A 17,033-nucleotide genomic window follows, 5' to 3' on the forward strand; every position below is an offset into this window, starting at 1 on the left:
TCTCCGCGAATGAGTTGCTGCACCTCAGAGTTCCACAAATGTAGGCTGCCATTCTAGTTCTCTATTACCAAATGCCACAAAGAAAAAGAAAAGGTTTGCACTCCTCATGTAAAAAGAAGTTTGCACTACAATAATAGTAACTACCTCCAGTAACAATTGTCAAGAAAACTATTATAAAAACACGGTCAAATTCAGTCGCCAGTGAGTATTACTCTCTCCATTTCCTTCTAATTGTAGATGTAGATAAAAATTTGCAAAGTAAATGTCGTTTTAAGGTTTCAATGCATTTTATCCTCTGATTTATTTTTTTATTCGTTAAAATATGAATGCTATATAGATAGTTATATAGAAAATATGTAAAATTAAATGATTTTTTTAATATGTGTGTAAAAGTCTAAAATGTTAATTAAAATAAAACAAATGAAGTATATTGCTAGATATCATCCTATTCAAAGTATTGACTTTTTGTTGCCCTTTCCATTATTGTATTCAATCTAGATGATACTAAATTAAAGAAATTTGTTTTTGTAACTTAAATTAAAGAAATATGTTTGGGAGAGTTTGATTATAGAAGTTAACCATATTAAGCAACTCAATAAAACTTTGGTCAAAAAAATATAATAAAACAAATGCCTCAACGTGGAGATTCTTGTCTTTTCTCCCTCTCAAAAAGTCTTGAGGATTAACATTCAAAAGTCACAGGTCGTATATGTATACCGTGGAACTTATTAATACAAGTGATCGACTTCCTTTCCTGTTAGCAAGCAATAATGGAGATGTAATTAAATGGATGATCGACTTCAATCTCCCTCATCTGTTTAATCTCGCTCATGTAAGTTTTTTCTTGATCTGGCAACGCTCATATAAGTTATTTACATAGGAGATGCTTGACAAGTGTTTTAGAAGTGTTGTTAAGTTATTTACATAGGAGATGCTTGACAAGTGTTTTAGAAGTGTTGTAGAATTTTTCTACGGCCTTAAATTTTATCAATCATACTTTATAAGATTTTTTTGAACTACATATTTTTCTTTCCTTTTTATCTATTTTTGGCTATGGAAATCAATAAATCTAGAACACTTATTTTTGTTGTTTTAGAAATTTATATAGAAATCATTAAATCTTTCTTAAACTTACAGCTAAAATCCTACATCAAAATTATTTTCAGCCACATCAAAAATATGTACAGTTTTATTTCTACAGCAAAAAAAAATACGAAGATATAACTCTTTCCAACCATTCCCATAATTATCGTTTTTTTTTAAATTCTCCTATATATCAATTTTTTTGCAAATCTGAGAAATAAGTTTAAGCCAATTCATCCATAAAATTATTTATACCAGGATTGTCAGAATAGACTATTGAATGGATGGAGTTTTCTTTTGTTTTTAGATTTTACTGTTTTGTTTGTTTGTTCCGTAGATAAAAATCAAAATCAAAATCTAAACTACTTTTGTAAATTAGTTTGATTGGTGATAGAGTGATTCTTTTTTTTTCAAATAATAACTCCTTGAAAAATTACAAAAAATATGAGGGTTTAATTATACGGATAGGTCAAAATTACTCTTCCATCCTATCGGTGATGATTGGTTCGACTGTGGTTTTAAAAATTTAGCTGTAGGTAAATCGGTTATAGCTGTAAAGTTGTTACTTTAGAATTTTTTTGTAGAGACTTTTGTTGTAGTTAAATTTGTTGTAGCTGTAAGTTATAGGCTGTAGATATTTTAAAATAAAATATGTAAAATATGTAACATATATATTAAATAATTAATTTTTATCAATTAAATAATTTATATTACTATTTTGTTTTATAAATTATCAAAGTTTACTGTTATTTAAAATGTGATATGTAAATAATAATTATGTTATTTAAAATATTTCAATAATTTAGAAAAACACCCAAAATTAAATTAAATATTTATATATGTTTTTTATTACGATTATCTAATTTATTTGATATTATAGATAGTTTTTTTGTTTTACAGATTCTACAGCATATAATAGAAAGCTTTAAGTTTTTTACTTAAAATACATAAGAAAAAATTTTGCTTTAATTTTTTCTATAGCTTTAAAAATAAAGTTAAAGCACGATTGATAAAAATTTATAGAAATTTGATGTAAGTTTTAACTACTAAAATAAAGCTATAACATAATTGGTAAGGTTTAGTGATTTAAAAATAAATAAAACTAAAGTAGAGAGATAAATTTGATAACATGACTTTTGGGGTCCCTATCAAATGCAGTAGTATATGAGATGTCGAACCAATCCTATGTGATTTCAATGCACTGAGAATACAAATTTATGCTTAATCTAAGTGCAAACAGGTTTTGAAAGATGATATGAACTAGAACAATGCTAAAATGCAATAAAGAAGCAAGCTTTCAATCAATCAAGGACAATAGGACTCATGGGGCTAGGCATTTGACTTTAAGTGATTAAGATCCAATCTAAGGGTGGCAAACTTTCAATCAAAAGACTTCCTTAAGTCTAGAACACTGAAATAAGCAAGCTCTATGGTCAAAAAAATGTTCATTTGCTTTAATCAACTAGACATCAAAGGTCTTTGAGACTAAAAGATCTAAGCAATCATTAGGGATGAGTCTATTAACTATCTAAACTCCCTTAACACAATGGTCTTTGTGTAAGATAAGTTTAGAGCAAGCTCTACTTGGTTCAGACATTTCATCAAATATCTTGTGGGTGGGAATGTCTAGAGCTCTAGAATAAAGAGGCCAACTTTAATCTAGCATTAAGAGAAGTAGACAAGCAAGAAAACAATAGATCTAACACTAAACACCCTAGATCTTCACTTAATCACCCTAATCACCCTAGCCCATGAATCCAAAAAGTAACTACTCACTAATAGACATGAATAACCCAAAACCCATGGATGGTTGAAGGTTAATCATGCTTAGTGGTCAAGATTGATCAATAATCACAAGAGATAGAGATGAAAAGAAGCTCAAGATTAAGTCTTTCACCAAAATAGCTAATGTGATTACAGAGAAAACAAGATATCCCTCAAAATTAGGTCTAAAAGGTATTTATAGAAGTCTAAAAACGAGCTGGGTCAACCCAACAATTCTAGGTCAACCCAATAAAAAAGCAGTCTTTTTCGCCCGTAGCGACCTTGCTTCCCGCTACAGGTAGATCGCTACAGAACTCTTCAACTCATCAGGATCTTTAGCGACTTTGCAAGTCGCTATGGTGGTCGCTACGCTCACTCGGGTGGCCTCTTAGCGACGTGATCATGTCGCTACGCAGAAGTCGCTACGAACATTTAGTCATTCTTAGATTCTGGCTTCTCCCATCATAGCAACTTGGTAAGTCGCTACGCATGTCGCTATGATGGCTCGGGTTGCGTCTTAGCGACCAGGCGAGGTCGCTATGCTGATGTCGCTACAGGGTTGATATGCCTCCAGTAGATTGATCACAACTCCTTCAATACAGAACCAAATGACTTGAAACCACCTCCATTAGAAAGCTAATTCAATTTACTTTGTTTTCCCAAAATTTGAGTTTCAAAAGATATCTTTAAGGCCTTTATCCATGTTCATCTTTCACCCTTTTGACTCAAAATCCCTCAAATGTCTCCAAAGTCACCAACAAGCATCTCCAATATATGATAGAGACAAATGTAGTGCAATGCAACCTAAACGCACTCTAAATGCATGCAAAGAAACAATATAAGGACTAGAATGAAGCTTAAAAACATGTAAATACACAAGATATCAAAATTCCAACCAATCACCTCCCTCTGATTCCAAATCGTTCATTTTATGAGTTGTATTGATGTATATCTTTGTTTTTTTTCTTTTTGACTAAATTTTTTGATGTATATCTTTGTTTCTTTTTTTTCAACACTAGTAGCGAACGTTAAATCATTATATAACCGGATTAGTCATTTACATAATAATATCATAACTAGCTTAAAATATGCGCGCAGAATGAACACTACAGATATTGTTACTTGTTTTATGTTTTTAAATAATACTACATAATATTTTGATCCAAAAAATAATATGAAATAATATGAAATAACAAAATAATAAATACATATTGAATAATTGAGAAATCGTTAACTATTACATGAGCAAGCACATAAATCAAATCAATTACTCTGTTTATCTACAATAATTTTATCATAAATAATATAAATAATCACTTTTTTTCTTATTTTGTATAGTATATAATTAAATTTAAATGATATTAATATATATAATACAATTTAGTACGAATATTTGTTAAGTGAGATTTCCTAATCATATGGTTTTTTTATGATCATTTATAACAAAAAAAATAATTATTGATCACAAAAGTTTTAGTGTAGTACTTTTAATAGTTTTAATATTTATAATAGTTTTTGAAAATTCACTGTAAATTTTAAAATTAAAATATTTGTATTTTATATGGTATATAGTATATCTTATTCTATATATATATATATAAAATGAGACTTGTTATTTATATGGTTTTGTGAAAATTCGTATCTTGTTATATTTGTAAGCTATTGATATAAATTTATTAATGTGAAACTTTTAACAGTTTTATTTAGTTTATAGTCGTTTTAAAAATTCAAAATATAATATAGACAGAAAATTAATTTTATTATATTAATAATATGATTATTTAATTTATTTTAATAATAAAAAACTAGAGAAAATGATAGATGATATGCAAATTATTATCAAATCTATATTATTAAAATCGTTAATTATATATATATATATATATATATATTAAGCATATTAAGTAAATATATATGTTAACTTTAAGGAAAGAATGAAAATATTAATTGTATACTATTATTTTATGATTAATTTAATAAGAACTATAATATATGTTTAAATGGTCCAATAATTTCTTTAACTATATAAAGAAGAGAAATACCATAATATATCATTAAAAAATTTGTTGTCACAAATATAGATTCCAAAATGATCAAAATGATTTATTAAAAATGTAAATATACTTTATATCTCTTGGGTTAATTAATCTCGACGTTATGGTTTAGAGTTAAGGGATGAAGATTTGAGATTGACGTTTAAAATTTTATAAAATAAAAAAAATAAATATTAAAAGTTGGAAAATGAAAAATTTTAAAATAGTTTCAAAAAATATTTTTGAATTTAAAAAAATTAGAAAATATACTTCAAAAGAAGAAATTATAAAAGTTCAAAAATTTGAAAACATATAATCTAAAACTATAAAAATTATATTTCTTTACTTTTATTTTAATTAATTTATTTATTTATATATATATATATTTAGAGTAGAATAATTTTTCTCCTATTAAATAGAATATTTTGTCATTTTTTTCCTTAAGATCTATTTTTATGAAAAAAGTTGAAAATAATTATTTTAGAAAATTGTCTTATAAAAAACAGTATAATAATCACACATGTTTAAAATATTGTAATAGCCTGTGTAGGCCTTTAAGGCCCATTTTAAAGTGCAAGTAACTGTAGTAACTTAAATCTCTCCACTCTTTTTCCCTCGTGTACTCTGTCGATTTCGTTGGTCCGGTGGCCTTAAATCGCCGTCGGTGGTGGCCACCATTCTTTTGCTTGGGTTCGCTTGCCTCCTCCTAGCCTCTTCGCATTTGCCCCTCCACTTTGCTCGGGTTTTTCTGGATTCTCGCAGGCCGTTTCCAGCGAGTCTAGCGGGAGACTTGTGTGTCCATCTCTCCTATGGAGTTTCTGACGAGGTGTGACAAATCGGGGGAGCCTTTAAGGCCTTTGTGTGCGCCCTCTGCGGCTCGTTCGAGCTCATATCTGAGTAAGATCTAATCGCAACAGCCCCACCGGAATTTCGAGTTGTCACTGCACTGCTTCCGCTTTCCTCTTTTTTTTTGGAGCTTCTCTACTCTGTATTGAGTAAAAACGGTTATGAGGCTCACTGCCGAGGACCTCACCCATTTGATCTCTTGACGGCGATCCATGGCTAAACCGATGCCTGTGTCGTAATTTCCCTTGGGGGGGTTCTGAGGACTAACCCTCGTTGTCGCTTTTCGTGCTTCACTCGTTTGCCTGATTTTGAGGATTCATTTTAAGGATCCTCATGTTCTTCTTTTCTCCAAAAGGTAGTCTCATATTTGGCCTCTTTTGATGTCCGTGCTTCATCCAATAGCGTTGTCTTCTCTTGCGGGTCATTTGCTCTCAATCTCTCCCCTGTGGTCTTCTAGTAAGATGTTCAAAGTCCGCTTCATCATCTTCCTCCGCTTGGACCTTACTCCGGGTTTGTCTCCCTCACTGTCACTCCTTTCCTATGGCTTTAATAGTTCTGCAAGTCTGCCAGCAACTAAAGCCCTAGCGTCTTGGCGAAAATTTGATGTCTTTTGCATCTTTCTTTTAGTTTGCCTCATCTGTGATGACTTAAAAATGTCTGAGCGTCCGGGGGGGATCGAGCTTCTGATATATTCTTACACTTTCTGCCAAAATATTAGTTCTTGATTTTTTGGAACCCTGTCTTGATTTCTTTCTGCCAAAATCTGTTTACACTTACTTAGTAAGCAGATTTTTAGTTTTAATATGTGAGACTTCTAATAGTTAAAATTGTAACTTACCATTAACGTCTCTTTAATGCAGCTTTTCTTGAAGTACTGGGGTTTGCTCTGTCTAGCTGGTTCTCTTTGTGAAATTTTATTTGGAAACTCTGCAACTAAATCTCTTGTATGGAGTGTTTGGCCCCAATCTTGGGTGAGATTTTGGGTCCTATGTGTGACTCAATGTGCTCCCGGGTCGTCAATGCCATAAGGTTCAAATCAAACGTCCTAGCTCTTAACGATGTGATGGAGAGATTAGTTGAGCTTAAGGGCAACATAAATGAAGACCACAGAGATAAACCATTTAGACTCAAGCTAATGGGGTGGCAAAGAAATGCTGAGGAGGTTATCACTAAAGCAAGGTCCAAACTTGAGGAACTGGTTTCGTGTGGTAAGTCCTTGAAATCCAGGCTGAGCAGGGAACTCGTCAGGATTCTCAACGAAGCTAGAATGCTCGAAAAGGAAGGTTTAGATCTTTTAGACATGATAGCTGTGGCTTCTGTACAGGAAAGAGTTGAACATGTTCCAGGAGTTTCAGTACTTTATCAAACAACCGCTTCGAGTATGTTAGTTAAAATTACAGATGGTTTGAGGAGCAGCGAGGTTCAGAAGATTGGTATTTGGGGTATGGGTGGAGTGGGGAAAACGACATTGGTGAGAACGTTGAACAATAAGCTTCAGAAAGAGGCTGCTACTCAACCATTTGGCTTGGTGATCTTTGCTACAGCATCCAAAGACTTTGATCCGAGAACGGTCCAAAAGCAGATCGCTCAGAGACTAGATATCGACACCAGGTTGGAAGAAACTGTAGAGAGGCTGGCAAGAAGGATCTATGTGAGGCTTGAGAAAGAGACCAACTTCCTTCTTATTCTTGATGACGTGTGGAAAGATATTGATTTAGATCTTCTGGGCATTCCACGAACAGAAGAGAAGAAGGGTTCAAAAATCATTCTCACTTCCAGGTTTCTAGAAGTCTGTCGTAGCATGAGGACAGATCTTGATGTGAGGGTGGATTGCTTGTGGGAAGAAGAAGCTTGGGAACTGTTTTGCCAGAATGCAGGAGAGGTTGCAAGATCAGATCTTATTGAGCCCATTGCAAAAGCAATTTCACTTGAGTGTGGCGGGTTGCCCTTGGCTATCATCACAGTCGGGACAGCTTTAAGGGGAAAGACAAATGTCAAGTTGTGGAAACACGCCTTGAATCAGCTAAGTAGATCGGTACCTTGGGTCACAAGCATTGAAGAGAAGATCTACCTGCCTTTGAAACTGAGCTACGACTTGTTGGCAGGAAAGCCAAAATCTTGTTTTCTTCTTTGTGCTTTGTTTCCTGAAGACTACTCCATTGAAGTTACGGAGCTCGTGATGTATTGGATTGCTGAAGGATTGATGGAGGTACAAGGTTCCCGCGAGGAGTACATGGACGAAGGAATCACAATTGTGGAGAGCTTAAAGGACTACTGCCTGCTAGAAGATGGTTCTCGCAGTGGAACAGTTAAAATGCATGATGTTGTCCGAGATTTTGCGATATGGATTATGTCTTCCGCACAAAATGATTGTGATTCGCTTGTCATGCCCGGTACAGGTTTGCAAGAGATTAGACAAGACAAATTTACTCCTTCGCTTCGAAGGGTTTCTTTGATGAACAATAAGCTCGAAAGGCTTCCTTGTCTCGCAGAAGAGTACTGCATGGAAGCCTCAACCTTACTGCTACAGGGAAACTCTCTTCTACAAGAAGCACCAGAGGGGTTCTTGCAAGCATTCCCAGCTCTTCGGATCTTGAATCTAAGTGGGACACGCGTGAATTCCCTGCCCCATTCCTGTTTGCAGCTTTCCAAACTTCATTCTCTTTTCTTAAGAGGATGTGTTAAACTTACAGAACTACCTTCTCTAGAAACTCTTGCCAAACTTGAGCTACTGGATCTATTGTGGCACACATATCAAAGAATTCCCAAAAGGGCTAGAAAAGCTGGAGAGCTTTAAACACCTTGATCTTTCGCAAACAATTCACCTCGAAACTGTTCCAGCTAGAATTGTTTCGCAGTTATCAAGTTTGGAGACACTATATATGACATCAAGTCACTACCATTGGGTGTAAAGGGAGAAGAACAAGAAGGCCAAGCAACACTTGAAGAGATTGCAAGCGACGGTTTACAGGTGCTGTCTATAAGTCTTACTTGTTCTCCGTCTTTTCTAACAAAGAGCAACTCTTGGATCAAAAGACTAAAGAAATTTCAACTTAAGGTGGGCTTTTGCTACGTTTTTCCTATGAGACACGATAAGAGGAGGCTAACAATAGGTAATCTCAACTTATCACAAGTATCCATGGAGTGGCTCGTTGCTTGTACAACCTCTGTAGCACTGAACAATTGTGAAGGGCTCCAAGGAATGATGAATAAATTGCTCATTGGTAGCAAGACATTCGTGAATTTGAAATCTCTGATTATTGAGGTTGCTAAGTTGAGTGGTGGGATAGAGAAGGCATCCACCGAAAGTCCAAAAGGATCCTCCACAACTCCAGATATACTTCCATTTCTGGAGGAACTTCGCCTGCGCAAAGTTAACTTGGTCTCCCTTTCGGAACTACAAGCACAGCTAGGGTTGAGATTGGCAGCTCTTAAACTACTTGAGGTCAGCATGTGCCGCAAACTTGAAACACTCATTGAGGTAGACATGTTCACTATGCCAAACCTGGAGGAGATAGATATTTACGAATGTGACTCCTTGCGGAATCTACGCCAAACTCTTAATGGTCCACAAAAACCTCTCTTACCAAAGGTACGTATCATGAAACTGGGAAATCTTCCACTGCTGAGGAGTGTTTGCTACAAAGAAGAGAGTTGGGAGTGTCTTGAACAGGTGGAAATCAGAAACTGTGGTTACCTACATACTTTACCTATAAGCTCCAAAACTTGTGGAAGAATCAAGGAAATAAAAGGAGATGAGAGTTGGTGGAAACGTTTGACATGGTATAATCCTTCTTTAGAAACTCTTGAACCTTGTTTCAGGCCATTGAAAGAAGTTTTTGTTGAAAAGGCACCTGATTTTATGTCCAACAACTTGTGGAAGAGTTGACAAAGAATCCAGGTCCAAGAGCACTACTTTCTTTTCTCTGTGTAGGATGTGCAAAACTATCTTGTTTATTTGGGTGTGTCTTTACTTTGTTCGAGTCTTGAAAGTGTGAGTGTGCAAAACTATATCAACAATGTTCCGTTTTTTTTTTCTGTACATCTTCTGAACTGTGAATCAGGATCGGGGGTCATAAGTTTAGTTTTGTTTAAAATGAATAAACATCAAGCCACTGCATTAAGTCAACAAAGTGGAGTATTACAGTACGAATCCCTAAAGCATGTAAGTGTCCGGAAACGAAAGGAAACATGTTGTTCTTCATATATTCACACAACAGAAACAAAATATAACTTGCAACTACTACTAATCCAACCCAACCACACAGCTGTTGTGTAACCGTCCTCTACTATCATTGCGTGTTTCACTCTGACATCACACCATTTATCCATCGTTATCTTCTTTGTCACTTAGGATATCCTAATCTTCATCGGTAGGCTTAGATGAGCCAGCCTTCTTGTTTGGGAGAAGGAGATTGTGGATGTTAGGCATCACTCCTCCATTAGCAATCGTCACATCTCCAAGTAGCTTGCTTAGCTCCTCGTCGTTCCTCACAGCAAGCTGAATGTGTCGAGGCACAATCCGAGTCTTCTTATTATCTCTTGCCGCGTTCCCAGCGAGCTCAAGCACCTACACAAATCGATCACACCAGATCCGTTAAAGAAACTTCAATCAGACTCAAGAGTAAAAATTTCTTATACGAAATCGAAAACCCAGAAACCTAGATGCAATAGATCATCAAATTCGAAACAAAGGAAGCGAATCTAAATTGGTGATCAATATCGATAAAAGAGGCTGTGATTGTTACCTCAGCGGCGAGGTATTCAAGAACGGCGGCGAGATAAACCGGAGCTCCAGCTCCAACACGCTCGGCGTACTTTCCGGCCTTGAGAAATCGAGCGATACGACCAACAGGGAATTGGAGGCCGGCCTTGCTACTACGAGAAGTGGCCTTCTTCGCGGCGCCAGATCCGAGTTGTTTTCCTCGACCCGCCATCTCTATAGAAACTCTCTAGAAAGGTTAAAAAGTTGTATATGAACAAAGCAAAGCGTATTTGAGACGATAACAATTATGAGTTGGTTACAGCGAAACCCGCCATGAGTATTGATATAGCTGAGAAGATAAGTATCCCTGACCAATCATATGTCAGTGCGCGGATCGATAGTTATGGCCGTTAGATTGATGTGCATTTAAGGGATACGATTTAGTTTCGTTCGGTTAGACACTTTCTTTTGTTTCTTTTGAACTCGGACTGTTTCAGTGGATGTATTCATGGGCTGATTTGGGCTTATTAATTTTAGCCCAAAGTAGCACGATCTTTTCATTTTATCATTCTTTTGGCCCATGTTGCTTTGGGTCAGGTCCATGTTCTATTATTTTTGCCTTTAAACAAATTTTGTATATGTTCTAATCATTACCGCAATCATTGTTTACAGTTTGGTTGCTAACAATAACATTCACACAACAATTTTGGTTCATTGAAGGTTTCGGACCAAGAACTAATCTGATCCCCAGTTTTATAATAAAATATAAGATATTGTCACATTTTCGTCTAACCAAATGAGTAATTGTACAATCATGTTTTACTTTTTTTGATATTATAATCCTATTTTAACCGCTCAAAATTCCTTTTCAGTTCCCTAAATCTCCATCACTAGTGGTTTTCATTCTACGAAAAAAGAACTCCAATTATCATTTACCATAAAATCAAGCTACAGTTTTCGCTTAATTTCTCCAAAAATGGATAACAAACAAAGGAAACATGATAGAGACATTCGAAAAGGTGCATTTCATGAGCGTGGTGGTGGGTTGGGCCATAGGATGTTACTAATCTTTAAAACAAAATAGATGGATCACACAACTTATTAAGTTGTTCATTAATGTGGGATGTAGAGATGTCTACATAAAAATCACAACACAATTATTATTTGTTTACATAAATAATGGGAAATTTATATAGTCAGATCATTTTTTAAGGGTACTATTCGTGTATACAGAATTCTTCTGTTCCTTTTGAAAAATAATGTGAAACCCAATTAAATTTGGTTTTGTACTTGTTGGTATTGGTCAAATCAGCTTTCCAATTTCTTTGTTTTCTTCACTCATATGGTTGTCGGAAGGACAACATAATGTGGAAGAGTCCTTTTGGTCTGACAGTATGTGAAGATTTCACTATTCTAAATACAATTCAAACTATGCAAAATATTGGAAGCATTACATTTGGGAAATGTGAGGCTGTGTTTTTAGCCAAGAGACAACCAAACCATGTACAGTATAGCCTCGTGAGTCAAATAATATCAAACAACTTGTCAATCTATGGTCCATAGAGAGTTAAGTTACTTTAAGTGCAACCATCCTTGTCTGTGCCAACTCATAGATAGTTAAGTTAGTTAAGTACGATCACTGTTGTGTCTATATATGGTCCATAGATAGTTAAGCTACCTAAGTACAATTACTGCTGTGTTTAAACTTTTACTTTGCGTATGTTTTTATCTTTGGCGCAACAAAAGAAAACTCATGGTTTGGTCTCTTTCTTTTAGACCTTTTAAAAACTGAAAATAGAAACACTATCTAACATTCATTTCAATCATTCTTTTCGTTTTTGCTTCTTTCGTTCTTGTATCCTTCAGAAGACAAAACATTGGATACAATAATGGAAGGCTCAAGAAATGAAAAGAAGAAGAAGCAACAGCTTGAGAAAGAAAACACAAACACTCAAAAGAACAAGAAGCAGCTACCAAGTGTTTGGTTTTCACTCAAGAAATCTCTCCACTGCAAAACCGACACCTCCGATGTCCACGACCCGAGTTCCAGAAGAAAAGAGATTGCTAATGCTACATTATCCACCAAGAGATCAACTTGTCGGTCAGGTTGTTCAAGATCCATAGCCAATCTCAAAGACGTAATCCACGGAAGCAACCGACATTTCGAAAAGCCAACAACGACGACTTGCTCAAGCCCTCGTTCTATCGGAAGCGGCGAGTTTCTCAACCCCATCACTCACGAGGTCATCATCAGCAACTCCACTTCCGAGCTCAAGATCACCGCCGCCGGAGGAGGCGACGTAGACTCCCCCACCGGAGCAAGGGGGTTCGTGGGGACTCTCAGACCAGGAACCCCGGTGCATTACTCCTCTTCAAACGGGAGCCAAGCGTCGAGAAAGGCTTCGTCGGAGAGAGACAGAGGAGGTGTAGCGTTTAAACAGAGCAGAAGAGATTACGAACAGAGCAGAAGAGACTCCGCCGTTGTCAACGGAGACGATTCCTCTGTTTCTTGCCATAAATGCGGCGAGAAGTTTAGCAAACTCGAGGCCGCAGAAGCTCATCATCTCAGCAAACACGCCGGTAATGATAACAAAGTTTCGTACTTTAAAAAAGTTTCGTACTTTACGTCATAAAGTTTCGAACTTTTTTTTTTTGCTTAAAAAAAGTTTCGAACTTTCAAACTAAAAAAAATATCATCTTTGGAGTTTCGCAGTGACGGAGCTCGTGGAAGGAGATTCGTCAAGAAAGATAGTGGAGATGATATGCAAAACAAGCTGGTTAAAAACAGAGAACCAATGCGGGAGAATCGATCGCATCATGAAAGTTCACAACATGCAAAAGACTCTAGCGAGATTCGAGGAGTACAGAGACACTGTCAAAAACAGAGCAAGCAAGCTACAGAAGAAACACCCGAGATGTATCGCCGACGGAAACGAGCTCCTCAGGTTCCACGGAACCACCGTCTCGTGCGGTCTAGGGGTAAACGGGTGCACGAGCCTGTGCTCGTCGGAGAAGTGCTGCGTTTGCCGGATAATAAGAAACGGGTTCTCTGCTAAACGGGAGATGAACAATGGGATCGGGGTTTTCACAGCGTCGACGAGCGGGAGGGCGTTTGAGTCGATCGCGATGGAGGACGGTGGTGGTGGTGGTGGCGATGAGACGACGGAGAGGAAGGCGTTGATCGTGTGTAGGGTGATCGCAGGGAGGGTTCATAGGCCGGTGGAGAATGTGGAGGAGATGGGTGGGTTGTTGAATGGGTTTGATTCTTTGGCGGGTAAAGTTGGTTTGTATACTAATGTTGAGGAGCTTTATTTGCTTAACTCTCGAGCTTTGCTTCCTTGTTTTGTGGTTATCTGCAAGACCTGAATCAAAAATGTTTTGTGTCAATAGAGTTCTTACTGGCATGGTATCAGTAGAGTTTGAAAAGAAGGCAAAGTTGGAAAGTAGAAACTGTAATTTGTGTTGCTATTGACACTTAAATTTCAAAATTTGTCACTATTGACACTCTTACGTATTAACCTTACTTCTTTTCTCAATCAACAATTTTACAATTGCTTAAGATTAAATTTCTTTCAAAGTGAATTAGAATATGATTTCATCATTGTCAACACTTTTAGTATTGATTAAGATTACACTATGCTCCTGTTACTTGGGTTTGATTTTGCTTTTCTTGGAAACGTAAGATAAACGTGCATGACTTTTAGGCTGGTTTGGTAAACCGAGCATAGTTGGCATAGTTTCGATTTAAACCACATGATGGGAAAGTCCTTAGATTTTTAGCAACTACTAATAGATGATGTTTATAAGCTCAAGTTCAAAATAAAATCAGGTTGTTTTGGCACTGATCTCTAAGTGGAAAAGGACAGAACGTTTTGTTCGTAGTGGTGTTTATTGGCTGTTAGAATCATGTGGAATCGGGAATGGGGGTTAATGCACAAAATAAAAAAAAGATGGAGGTTGAAGAGCGTCAGAAAGATGCTTTTGTTTCACGGGTGGAGGATACTGGTAAATGCCAAAGCAATAACTTGTAAACAAATAAAAAGTCTGAGGCAATATATAATTGGTTAATCATGAGCTATTTGGTATTTTGCATACACCGCGTAAAACATAAGAGGGAAATTGCGACCTAAATAATAGTGAACAGTAAGATGTTCTCTCCTTAGTTCTTCCACATCACGTAGAGAAGCATTCCAAGACATTTTGTAAGAAGACTGGGATGCTATGGACTTCACTGGGCTGGCCCATAGACCTACTCTTTACTGAACAATTAAACTAAGATCGTAGCAGTACATGAGTAGCAAATAGCACTAATAAATTTTGTAGTTCAACAAATCTTAATTATTTCCTATACATTTACAATATACAGATTATTGTTTTATAACAATATATACATATATATTTATGTGTGAATTTGCATATATGCATCGATATTGGTTCATTTGAAGTACATAATAGGTTGTATAACAGTATAAGTGTCATTACTATTAACATTCAGAACTAAAACAACATGATAATACATGTAACTTGACGACGGAATCATGTTTTTATTATTTATAAAGTGGTGGGTGATGTCTGGTGAACGAAAAGGAGAACAGTTGGGACATCACATAGACACAAACCTCTTCATGGGACACCCCAAAAAAGACCCTTATCTTTCATACCCACTCATACGCACAAAAATCCACAGTAACCACCAAACCTAAAGTATATTCATTAATAATGAAGAATCTATGACCGCAACACACACCATGATTCAACAACTAAAGGAATCTTATCTTTTAGTAAACATTCTTTTCGCAGGAAAATAAAAGCTTCCTTATCAATATATATCATCTTCGTCGTCGTCATCTTTGAATTTATCGCACAAACTAGACAACACAACCCAAGAGCTCTTCCCGACATTCCATTGGGCCACTAAATACAAACCCTTCAAAGCTTAAAGCTCGTCCCCGTTTCTGATGAGTGTATTCAGCTTAAAACTACTGAAAAAACGATTTGTCGTTATACTGAGTTATCAACGAAGTACCAATAGTGGAATATCATCATCACCAATTAGGCATAAATTTTGATCTAAGATAGAGTATACCGCTATATTGTCAACAGTATGTGAAAGACGCGACTTTAAATACAACGCTATTTTGATTTATCTAAACGGATTATTTAGTGATTTAAAGTTTATGATATGATTAAAGATAGATTGTAGCTCTTAAATATCGATGTCTAGCTTCGAACTTTAGTCTTTATTTAGCGAGAATTATTTTACATTGTGAAAATTGTGTTAAAATCTTTTGATGTTATGATGACATTTTGGTCGTTAACTTGTTACACCACCAATAGATTCGAGTCATTCGACTAATGATGATCGCCAGTTAGAGACGTCCTATTCAGTGTGATTTGATCCGATTTGTTTTCCCAATCTTTTCCCCCTTTGACTTCCTATGTAAAGTCAACTTTTTGGGTTAATCTGTAATATATTCCGCACTTACAAAAGTCATCGTTACAAAATTCAATGGATATGCAATGGAATCATCCTAACCTTTAATTCTTGACATAAACCTCTGATGTAGCGGAAGCCTTAAGGATAAAACTAGAGATCCGTTGATTCTAAGAATACCCGGATAACTAGGATAATCACAATGATCTTATTTAGTCTAAGAATGCCTAAGATCAATGTCTTCTTAAATTCGTTGAAATCACCAATGATCTACCGAAAACAAGGAACAACCAAGAGAAAACTCTTAACTTTTATTAATCAAATCATAACTGAATACAAGATTAAGCCTAGACGGCTATATATAAGAAACCATAAAAACCCTAAACATAAAGATAATTATCTAAATAATTAATAAATCAATAATAAAATATTTAGAATATTTCCAAATATCTATCTACATCAACCTCCCCTTTATTTAGTGAACTAGTTTTCGTGGAGACCATATTATTTTACCCTATGTGCCTAAAGCGATTACAACGGACATCAATTTTTTTCCACTTGTGGTCTTAATCTTGTTCCCCACCTTCTTTGGTTTCGAACAAACGTTCATTTACCTTCCTTCTTTCTTCTGATTATTATATTCCAACTCAATTTCTTTTTCTTTTGGCACCATATCATGAACAAACTCATCATTAATTATTGTCAACCATACTAACCATAACAAGAAAAAACGCACTTATTCATGGAATCATCAAAACAATCCGCCCTAAATGATGTCCTCTTTTATGTAAAACAAAATGATTTCCTCCCATCTTAAAATTTTACACATGATTTCCTCTTCTATACTCTTCTGCACATCTTGAAAGCTTCTCATTACGCCAAAACCAGCAATATCATTTTTGGCCAGCAGCATCATCACATTTCTCGATATGATGAATTTCTTCGATCTCACTATGAATCACGTATACATAAAAAACATGTATAAACACACAAGCAGGGGCAGACCCACTTTACGTGTTGTGAGGTCAGCTGACACCACAAAAATATGATAATAACCTGTTTTTGGTAAAATGGCACTGTCCGAACCCTCAAAAATTTGGGTTAAAAATTTGGGTTAAAAATTCACTAGGGACCATTTTAATTTTTTTGACCAGAGTTAAATATATTT

General features: G+C 35.6%; 3 protein-coding genes across 3 annotated transcripts; 2 read left to right on the plus strand and 1 right to left on the minus strand.

The window, feature by feature from the left end:
- The first annotated feature begins 717 nt into the window (after positions 1-717).
- On the plus strand, positions 718-9,764 carry LOC108839507 (disease resistance protein At4g27190-like). Its single transcript, XM_018612263.2, is given in 4 exon segments — positions 718-832; positions 6,587-8,466; positions 8,468-8,630; positions 8,633-9,764. Coding segments are annotated over 3 exon segments (2,940 nt in total). The 5' UTR covers positions 718-832; positions 6,587-6,672; the 3' UTR covers positions 9,616-9,764.
- Positions 9,765-9,823: 59 nt separating this feature from the next.
- On the minus strand, positions 9,824-10,754 carry LOC108843438 (probable histone H2A.3). Its single transcript, XM_018616631.2, has 2 exons — positions 10,475-10,754; positions 9,824-10,296 (listed from the first exon to the last, which is right to left on the minus strand). The coding sequence occupies exons 1-2, from the start codon at positions 10,661-10,663 to the stop codon at positions 10,087-10,089; spliced, it is 399 nt and encodes a 132-aa protein (XP_018472133.1). The 5' UTR covers positions 10,664-10,754; the 3' UTR covers positions 9,824-10,086.
- A 1,394-nt stretch (positions 10,755-12,148) lies between these two features.
- Positions 12,149-13,818, plus strand: LOC108842101 (uncharacterized). Its single transcript, XM_057003294.1, has 2 exons — positions 12,149-13,011; positions 13,145-13,818. The coding sequence occupies exons 1-2, from the start codon at positions 12,321-12,323 to the stop codon at positions 13,795-13,797; spliced, it is 1,344 nt and encodes a 447-aa protein (XP_056859274.1). The 5' UTR covers positions 12,149-12,320; the 3' UTR covers positions 13,798-13,818.
- The last annotated feature ends 3,215 nt before the right edge of the window (positions 13,819-17,033 follow it).

This window comes from Raphanus sativus, chromosome 2, assembly GCF_000801105.2.
Source record: "Raphanus sativus cultivar WK10039 chromosome 2, ASM80110v3, whole genome shotgun sequence".
NCBI lineage: Eukaryota > Viridiplantae > Streptophyta > Magnoliopsida > Brassicales > Brassicaceae > Raphanus > Raphanus sativus.

Bases quoted from the DNA above. Each gene is read 5' to 3' on its own strand.
- LOC108843438 (XM_018616631.2), bottom strand. From the start codon at position 10,663: ATGGCGGGTCGAGGAAAACAACTCGGATCTGGCGCCGCGAAGAAGGCC. The intron at 10,297-10,474 runs GTAACAATCACA...CGATTTGTGTAG, and splicing joins TTGAATACCTCGCCGCTGAG to GTGCTTGAGCTCGCTGGGAA.
- LOC108842101 (XM_057003294.1), top strand. From the start codon at position 12,321: ATGGAAGGCTCAAGAAATGAAAAGAAGAAGAAGCAACAGCTTGAGAAA. The intron at 13,012-13,144 runs GTAATGATAACA...GGAGTTTCGCAG, and splicing joins TCATCTCAGCAAACACGCCG to TGACGGAGCTCGTGGAAGGA.